Here is a 10590-nt window from a genome sequence, read left to right as displayed (position 1 = left end):
AGCATTTTTATCATATGTTAGAACAATCCAGTCGGGGGTCCAGACTAAACGTCTGGCTAAACGGATATGGCGAGCGAAGCGAGCCTGACGGCTAGTAATATAATATTCCCAGGATTGAAGAAGCAGTGCCCAATCAATTTTTCCGCGATAAATGCATTTGAATCTCACTTGGTGCCAACCTAACAAAGTCAACTCAACTTAATGCCAACCTGACAAAATTATCAATTCAGTTGCCAGTTAACAACTGTTTCGAAGAGGTACTCTATCTAGATTATAGTTCTATAGTAACATATGATATGGAAATTTCAATTATTATAATTAAGAGATTGGGAGAAGAAGAATATACATGCTAAAAGACGAACTTTAAACCCTTAAAAACAACCCTTAGAGTTGAAATATTGCCAAAAGATTTCTTAGTACGCTCTAAAGGGCCATCTGAACATACCTACCAAATTTGAACGTTTTTGGTCCGGTAGATTTTAGTAATGTTAGTGAGTGAGTGAGTGAGTCAGTCAGTCAGTCAGTGAGTGCCATTTCGCTTTTATATATATAGATTCAATCATTCAGAATCACACAACTTACAGAAAAGGTTGAACAACTTACAGGCATTGACAATATAGAGGATCGGCAACGTTGTTCTCCTACTGCTCCACTGCCATTATAACGTGGACCTCACTATAGAACTTGGATATGGATCAGCAAGATATATCCGATAAACGGAGCCATACTATTGGTAGTTAGCTGATCTATCAGAATGGAAGTCTGCGATTGGGGGAGACAAGACACGCCCCTTGTAAACGGTACATTCAAACTGACAAACTAGGATAGAAAGTAGCAACAGAAATTACGACTTACGAGTTACTAAGGAAGTGACGGTTGAATTGGAATTTAATTGAGCTGAAATTCAATTCAGTTCTACATGAATTAATGCCAAGTACTGTTTAATCTATTGATCAAAAACGAAAGATTTTGTAGAGTAGAATAATTGTTTATCGTACTATCATAGAGAAACGATAGCATAAGTAGATATCACATGGTATAGGGCGTTTATGTCGCAACTTTTACTGTTATCCCAAGCCGATAGTTCACGTAGTTCTTTCCTATGCAGCTGTGTGACGCTGGTAGTCTCTCAAATTGTGCCGTTTATACACTATCACCTCAACAAAACAGTGAAAATTGACAATAGTCGACAGTAATCGGCTTGAGATAACAGTAAAAGTTGCAACATAAATTCCCTATACTATGGGATATCTACTCACGCTATTGTTTCTCTATGGTACTATATTCTACAAATTTCATATTCTCGTTCACTTGTGAAATTTTGAAGAATATCACTTCAACACTCCTTGATCATCATCATTATCATCTTGTTACTTGCAAGGATTAGACTATTGCCTGCTTCGACTCACAAACAGCTTTTACAGTAGTTATTTGAGTAATAAAAAGAGTTATAAAAATTTACATTCATACACAACATATCATTTATTGACATCTCTTCGTGACCTTCCAATTTGATCTTTATCTTCTGATCTATAATCTCGTTGATTCATGTATTCTCTGAGTGTTAATCTTTGGTGAAAGCAGAAATTTTAAACTTAACCTCACTTTGGACTATTTATGTGCCAAAGTCAAGGAATTGAAGAAGTTTTGGGCAATTGCCTGTTTCTCTTTCCAAATATCGTGTTTGTGACTGTTCTAATAAATAATAAATAAAATGTTATTTAACAGAATAAGTTATATAATTATTATTGAACGAAATTCCTAATTAAATGCTGCAAATCACCCCGAAGACCTCTGCTACTGCAGACATTGACAACAGGGCTAACAGCTAGATGGAAATTCGATGAGAACTACTATCCAAAAATTGGTTGCCAGCCCGGGAATCGACCCGGTACCTTCAATTACCAGTCAGGAATGCTTGCCCTTGCATCAAACTGACAATCTCTGGATAGCAGCGCTCATTGTATACGAAGCCATAGCGGCCAACTAGTTACAGATGGAATTAAATAGAGAATGCATTTATTCAAATGCTAATTAATATATAATTATTATTGAACGAAAATCCTAATTAAATGCTGCAAATCACCCCGAAGACCTCTGCTACTGCAGACATTGACAACAGGGCTAACAGCTAGATGGAAATTCGATTAGAACTACTATCCAAAAATTGGTTGCCAGCACGGGAATGAATCGAGGTCTTCGGGGTGATTGCAGCATTTATTAGGATCTTCGTTCAATAATAATTATATATAAATTAGCATTTGAATAAATGCATTCTCTCTTTAATTCCATCTGTAAACGTTGGCCGCTATGGCTTCGTATAAAATGAGCGCTGCTATCCAGAGATTGTCAGTTTGGTGTAGGGCAAGCATTCCTGACTGGCAATTGGGAGGTACCGGTTTCGATTCCCGGGCTGGCAACCAATTTTTTGGATAGTAGTTCTCATCGAATTTCCATCTAGCTGTTAGCCCTGTTGTCAATGTCTGCAGTAGCAGAGGTCTTCGGGGTGATTTGCAGCATTTAATTAGGATTTTCGTTAAATAATAATTACTATATTAATTAGCATTTGAATAAATGCATTCTCTATTTAATTCCATCTGTAGCTAGTTGGCCGCTATGGCTTCGTATAAAATGAGCGCTGCTATCCAGAGATTGTCAGTTTGGTGTAAGGGCAAGCATTCCTGACTGGTAATTTGGAGGTACCGGGTTCGATTTCCGGGCTGGCAACCAATTTTTGTATAGTAGTTCTCATCGAATTTCCATCTAGCTGTTAGTCCTGTTGTCAATGTCTGCAGTAGCAGAGGTCTTCGGGGTGATTTGCAGCATTTAATTAGGATTTTCGTTAAATAATATATATATTAATTAGCATTTGAATAAATGCATTCTCTATTTATCCCATCTGTGAATAAGTTATAGCTTATTATATTGCATTCTGCAATATGACACCTATAGGAGTATGGTTTTGAAATTGGAAACTCAATTTAGTTAGGATTCATTCAATAGTGGGCCTACGTTATAGATTTGAAAGACATTGGGACATATTGGATACTGGATATTCCCCAATATATTTTTCACAGTAATTATTCTTTCAAATTGAAAATTCAAGCTCAGTAGTAGCAAAAATAACAAGTCATTCAATTGTACACAAGTATTTTTTATAGAACTTTGAGAGGATTCTCTTAGAGGCTGATATTCCATAAACTACTTTCCTTAGTAGTTATCATTCTCTTCCTTCGACTTACCTTATGTTTTCAGCTTAGTCGTTACACTCACTCATTCATGCTCAACATCAACTTCTCAACACTTTCACATTCTCAACACTCAACATTCCATGCTCATCATTGGTCAAAATATGATACACACCAAGGTTGATTCAATACAACGTTAGTAGACAGATTTTTGTCTACTAACTTTGGATTCAATAGACCTACACATCAAATGAAACCAAAAACATTCTGTTTTTCTCTAGACATGAAGACTTTAATAATGCAATTCACGTTCTTAAAAGTTTACTAAAAATCAAATTGTAAATCACAATCAAATTTTAAGCAATTGATGAATGATCTTGTTAATATCGCAATAATGGAGATGTAATGCTTTGTACTGTCGTGATATTTACAGTATTATCCTTTCTATAAAATTATGTGAAGTTTTGAACTTTCACACTGATAATGGCATTGGTGTCGAAACAAGTTTGTTATTTTATAATGAATAAGTGATATTTTTTGACGAGATCCCAGTGTTTCAATTATTTCTGTATGTTTTGAATTGGATGAGCTGGGAGTATTTTTGTGTTGTGTTGCATTTGATAATAGTTGTGTTATAAATAATGTCATTTGTAAATAGTTGATCGTATGTTGCGTTCACTTTATTGATGTTTACGTGATGATGACGTGTATAATATGACTGTGAATGTTGAGTCAATTCAAGTAAAGCTTGGTACTGGATTGTATGAAAACTTTCCGTTCTATTATATTTTTTGTGCATTGTCAAAGTTACTGAGTGAGGAAGGTTATACCCTCAAACTCTTGCAGTGAGGAAGGTTATACCCTCAAACTCTTGCAGTGAGGAAGGTTATACCCTCGAACTCTTGCAGTGAGGAAGGTTATACCCTCAAACTCTTGCAGTGAGGAAGGTTATACCCTCGAACTCTTGCAGTGAGGAAGGTTATACCCTCAAACTCTTGCAGTGAGGAAGGTTATACCCTCAAACTCTGCAGTGAGGAAGGTTATATTTCAAACTCTTGCAGTGAGGAAGGTTATACCCTCAAACTCTTGCAGTGAGGAAGGTTATACCCTCAAACTCTTGCAGTGAGGAAGGTTATACCCTCAAACTCTTGAGACTATTCTTTCAATGTGCAGGATATTATCCTTTGATCGTGCAGGACATGATCCTTAGATTGTGCAGGACATAATCCTTGGATCGTGCAGGACATGATCCTTTGATCATGCAGGACATCCTTAGATAGTGCAGGACATGATCCTTAGACAGTACAGGACATGATCCTCAGATCATGCAGGACATGATCCTCAAATCGTGCAGTACATGATCCTTAGATTGTATAGGACATAATCCTTAGATCGTGCAGGACATGATCCTTAGATAGTGCAGGACATGATCCTCAGATCATGCAGGACATGATCCTCAAATCGTGCAGTACATGATCCTTAGATCGCGCAGGACATGATTCTCAGATCGTGCAGGACATGATCCCTTGATCATGCAGGACATGATCTCTTGATCGTGCAGGATATGATCCTTCAGATTGTGCAAGACATGATTCTTAGATCGTGCAGGGCTCTTTAATTCACGAGTCAAATTACATGATACCTCATCAAAGATAAATAAAATAGCAATCATATACACTCACATTTAGAATTTAGGAGTCCCTTTTTTACATGCAATAGTTGAACCAGGAGTATCCATGATTTCATACAACATAACATATAACTTGTAAGATTCTATAACAGGATAGTTTGCATATCATGATCCAACAATACTACTATCACCAACCAGGTTTCTGATTTTTATTTTAACTGATTCCACTGCTCGTTACAGGAATTGATGCCCAGACTACACACTCTCGTCAAGAGCTTTGCCGAGTCGCTCGCCGAATGTCTACGCTCTTTAATGGGAAGAGCGAAGACGAGCCGAGCTGAGTGTAGTCAAACGGAGGCATATAGTGGATCCACACTCTCTCATTCGTCGTTATTCCTCCGCAGTCCGTGAGAGTGTGGCGCCGTAATAAAAATATTCCAAATACTCCTCCATGATTTTTGCCACACTGTTTTATAGTAGAAAAGAAACATGTAAGTCTATCTCTCCTCCATGCTTCTACACATAAGAATCTAGGTATTTTCAAAAAAATGAGTATTTTCCACCTGGAAATAGCAGATTGATGGGTGTCCATCTTTACTACATGCTTCCACGCATTAGAATCTTTGTATTTTCGGAAAAATAGATATTATTCCACATGGAAGCTTTGAGTTTTCGTAATAATACGTATTCTAATCACCTGAAATGAAATACTCTTCTTTCTTCACAATATATTTTCAAATGTTTGGAGAGATGACCTTGTTTTCTCCTGAAAGAACAGCAAGCCCTTCTGGTCAATAAGATACCACCTACATACTATTCCTTCTTCATATATGTTTTGAAAGAATATGTTTTGGGGGCTTGTTTTTACCTGAAAAAATCGACAAAACTATTCTGTCTATAAAACCTCTTCCAAACTATACCTTCGACACATTTCAAAATCATCATAATTATATGTTTTGAAAGAATAATGTTTTGAGAGAATATGTTTTGAGAGCTTGTTTCCTCCTGAAAAGATCTACATAGCTAGTCTGTCTGTAAGACCTCTTCCAAAATATACCTTCGACACATTTTGAAACCTTCAAATTATCGAGAAAATAATTATCGATGGAGAAAATTGGTGTTTATGTTGGTTCTCACCTGGAAAACAGACAGAACCCTTCAGTCTATGGAGCACCTCTTACATACTATACCTTCTAAACATTACAATCTTCAAATTTATAAGGAAATGAGTAAGTTTTCACCTGGGAAACAGACACAATCCTTCTGTTTATCAAGTACCTCTTACATACTAGAATCTTCAAATTTATGAGGAAATTAGTAAGTTTTCACCTGGAAAAACAGACACAACGCCACCCATTGGTAGAACCTGTAGACCCGACGGTCCGCCGGGTTTCCGCCCCTAGTGTTATCCACGCCCGGATAGGGGACATCTACGCCCACCTTCCTCGTGAACGCGGCCTGGACGGTGTAGGTTGAATGAATCCAGCACAGGTGTCAATGACCTCGGCGGGAATGTCCTTGCCATGCACGCACTCTATCGGGTTGCCGACGAACTGTTTGGCGGCGAGCATCAGACAGCAGGCGATGAGTGCAGACGTCGTGACGCGGTAGTGCAGACGGAAGACGGTGCTGTCGATGTGTGTGCGTCGGATCTTGAAGACGCTCTTGACGCCGCCGAAGACGTCCAGCATGGTGCCGATCGTCATGATTTTCTGGCTGGGTGACGGGCGAGGTCAGAGCGAGGACCCGCGGGGTCCTCGGCTCCAACTCGCGCGCGCGGCTAGACGCGAAACTCTGGCGCGAGGCTACAAGAGAAGTGTGAGAATAGTAGCTGAGAGTATGGAGGAAATAAAGATTGGTTGTGAGAAGGTTGACGAGGAAGAATAACTGGAAATTAGTAGTGGTAAGTGTCTCTGGGAGGAATAAATTTCTGAGATTTATTGATTTTTCAAAAATGAAGTATTGAAAAATTTCAAAACTACCGAACGAAAAAAGTTCAAGAGTGTATAATTTTACTACTGAGGACATTTTTTGGGTACAAATTTAAGGGACGGGGGTACAAACTGAATCTTTCCGAATTTCCGAAAAAAAGGGAACGGTGACCTCTGTTGAATGAATATGTTTTGAGGGGAAGGCCGTCGAGTTTGGAAAAATGGGGTTTTTGGAAGAAATCGATTAAGTTTGGGGGAAAGGTCTTGATCGAATGATCAAAAATATATGAATGATGATGGAAGTATTCAATACATGAAAAAAGTATAGAGGTAGAGAAATACTGTTTGTGGATGAAACTGTTGAAGCAAAAAGTTGTAGGTTGTGTTTTTGAAGTTGTAGGTTGTTTTGGAAATTGTCAAAATTCATGAATAGAATCTGATTATCAGATGAAAAGGGACGAAGGAGAGATTAGAATTTTTTGATTGGTGAAGACTTGAATTTTGTCAAGAGTTCTGGGTGAATTGAAAGTTAAGATCTAATTATGGTTGAACCCAAGTATGGTGCCAGGTTGAGGAAGATACTATGTTATTGTTGTAGGTTGCAGTTGAAAAACAGGTGGAGGGCTGCGGAACGTTCAGGGTTATAGCGAGGAAATTTTCGAAAATAAATGGAAGATTCCGAATTTTGAAGAATATAAATAATGTAGACAAAGTATTGATTTGAGAAATTTTGTGGGTCGAGGCGATATTTTCAAGATCTATTGTCAAGAATGATTGAAGACTTCAAAGGCTGCAAAGGGGAGAAATTTCAGTGACTGCAAAGTAAGAAGTTGAGAAAGACCTTGCAGTCCGAGCGACACCATGCAGCGTTCCGATCCTACTCATGTCCGATTTTTGTGTGGGATGGATGTGTGGTGGTGGGACAGTTAACAGGACGGACACGTGTGGCATGCTTTTATCATTTATAATGTGATCGGATCAGAGTGGGATCGGTCGTTCAGTTGTCGTTCAGTTTCATTCAGTTATCGTTGTCGGATGGAAGCAATAGGTTGAAGATATTCTGCATCAACATAGCACAAGGATATGTGTTCTAGGGGACTCAATTTCATTTTCTTCAGTTGAGATTTCGGTGAAAGATTCGCAACCGAAAGTCAAATAGAAAGGAAATTTCCTCTCCAACCCAGGATGTAGGAGGTAGGAATGAGCATGGTAGGTGGAAGAATAGATATAAGGATGATGAATAAGGATAAAATTTTGAGTTGGAGCGTTGCTTGATAATTTTGACAGAGTGCGAGTGTGTTTATTCCATCTTCAATCTTCCACTTACCTCCAAATCATTCTATCATTATTGATGACTAATTAATGTATTAGCCCAACCAACAGAGTTTATTCATACGCATAAATGTCATAAAAAATGAACGTTCAACAATTCATTCACTATCAGTGCAAAGATTGAGGATTCTGGATGCATTTTGAGGAGATTTTAATGATTAAGTTGTGTTCAGAAAACAGTGAATCTTCATGAATGGATTGAGCAGAGACTAACTTGTGAATGGGCAATAATTGTATATATTTTTCATTGTCACGTTATGTTAGAATTGTTCCTATCTGATACAATGGTAATTTCCTCTACACTAGAATTGCGCGTTCGTAGAAGGTAGTACTCATGTCATGATTTCCTTTATACAAATGCTACAAGAAGTTTCAAATTTATCTATTGACAATGCTGCTACTTTCAATATCGTTACATAATAATAAATCAAAGTTTCTGATGGATTATTGCTGATAAATAACAGCTCCTTCAGTAAGCCATCTCATTTTTTTAATTTCAAACAATCCAAGTAAATATTGAATGAAGAATTGTAGTATTCCTATAGAATCTTAGTGATAATCCTTACCACAATAAAAATCCAAAGTTCTACATCATTCTTCACTACAATTATCTCTGATATTATGTGTTTAATCTCTGATCCATTGTCAAATCCTTAATAATGACTATTGGCTGTTTTTTCTTGCTTCAGATTATACTCAAAGACGAACTTTGTTCACTGTTGGTAAATGCAATCACTGTGGTTAACCAGATTAACTTGGATTAATCTGTGTTCTTAATCTACTTTGTTTCTGAAAACAAATTCTTTCTTTCTGAAAAACAAAATCTATGTTGGTAAATGCAATTACTGTGGATAAACCTAGTTTACTTGGATTAATCTGTGTTCAAAACCTACTTTGTTTCTGAAAAACAAAATCTTTGTCTATTGTGTGGTTGATTCATGAAGATTGGTGTATATTCGAAGATGATAATGATCATTCCAAGTGCTTCACAGATCATTCCTTGCAAGAACAACTCACATACATCAAATATGAAAATACTCTGTTGAAGTTCCAATGCTCCAATGCAACATAACCATAAAAATCCTAGAATTCTGACAATGCAACACACTAGCGCAATATTACACTCACAATCAATCTGTGCAATCATGTTCATTCCCAAGTGAATACATCAATATTGTGCTGACACGGATCATTCAAGTGAAAGTAATTATTATTTCATTTACTTCAACTTACAATGAGGCTCCCATCTCTGGTGCTCGAGGTTGGAAAAGTGAATCATCAGTATTGTTACTGATTTTAGAAGAAAAAATGATAGATTCCAAAAAAACTATGAATACCAACATAACATCATCAAAAATTCAAAGAGAACCGATGGTGCGCTATTATAACAACCAAATAATATAAAATCACTGTCAATGTTGTAGAACCGTTCCTTAATGAATAAAAACACTCATAATATTGTCTAATATTTTAGTATTATATAACTGTAGAGTTTAACATTATATGTGTGTTTTTATTTCATTATCTTCGAATAATATAACATCAGAAATGATACTCTTCCAAGTATAATAATTCATTTTTTCTATTTTATTTTTATTTATTCATATGGCTTTTATCGGCAGAGAATCCTTTTGGATATTCTGCCTCGCCGTATTACCCATGTCATCTCCTATTAACACTAGAGTTTATAGGTTATGTATTGGTTCTTCATGTTTTCTCACTACAAATTTGCACTTTCACTTCCTGAGTTTTCTATTTCATAAAGTTTAAAATTGAGAAATAATTTATAACTCATCATACAAAATGGTATATAAGTATTGAACAATGTAACGAATATTCGAATGTCGACGATAACATAAATATTTAAATAACCACTCCAATAGAATAACAATACAATATAGAACGGAGCTCTTTTTGTAGAGGAAATGCTATTGAAAAATACTACCGTCAAGTAGTACAAAAAATACCGTAAAATGAATATCATAGTGGTTCATAAAAAAATGTTACAACCATATTCTGAAAATGAGTTACTATCAATGATTTCTTGAAAATTCATGAATAGGTTATCAATGTGTTCTACATCTAACATTCTTATATCAATGATTTCTTGGAAAAAATCATGAATAGGTTATCAATGAGAATTCTACATTCATTATTTTTCTTATCAATGGTTTCTTGAGAAAAAAAAACATGGATCAATGAGCTCTATAATTATTATCCAACTTCTTAATATCAATGGTTTCTTGAAAAAAAAAAATCATTATAGTTATCATGAGTTCTACATTTAAAATTTTTATTATCAATGATTTTCTGGGAAAATCATGAATCGACGAGCTCTATATCTAACATTCTTAGTATCAATGGTTTCTTGAAAAAAATCATTAACAGTTATCAATGAGTTCTACATCTAACATTTTCGTTATCAATGATTTCTTGAGAAAATTCATGAATAGGTTATCAATGAGTTCTATTCTAACATTATTATTATCAATGATTTCTTGAAAAGATT

General features: G+C 36.1%; 1 protein-coding gene across 1 annotated transcript in view; it reads right to left on the bottom strand.

Annotated features, from left to right (window-relative positions):
• Positions 1 to 6509, bottom strand: part of LOC111045339 (innexin shaking-B-like) — a 45520-nt gene extending 39011 nt beyond the window's left edge. Inside the window, 2 exon segments of the mRNA XM_039431820.1 lie at positions 6148 to 6308; positions 6311 to 6509. Coding sequence (XP_039287754.1) covers positions 6148 to 6308; positions 6311 to 6509 — 360 coding nt within the window.
• Positions 6510 to 10590: the final 4081 nt, after the last annotated feature.

This window comes from Nilaparvata lugens, chromosome 7, assembly GCF_014356525.2.
Source record: "Nilaparvata lugens isolate BPH chromosome 7, ASM1435652v1, whole genome shotgun sequence".
Lineage (NCBI taxonomy): Eukaryota > Metazoa > Arthropoda > Insecta > Hemiptera > Delphacidae > Nilaparvata > Nilaparvata lugens.
This window is presented reverse-complemented; position numbering and strand designations above follow the sequence as displayed.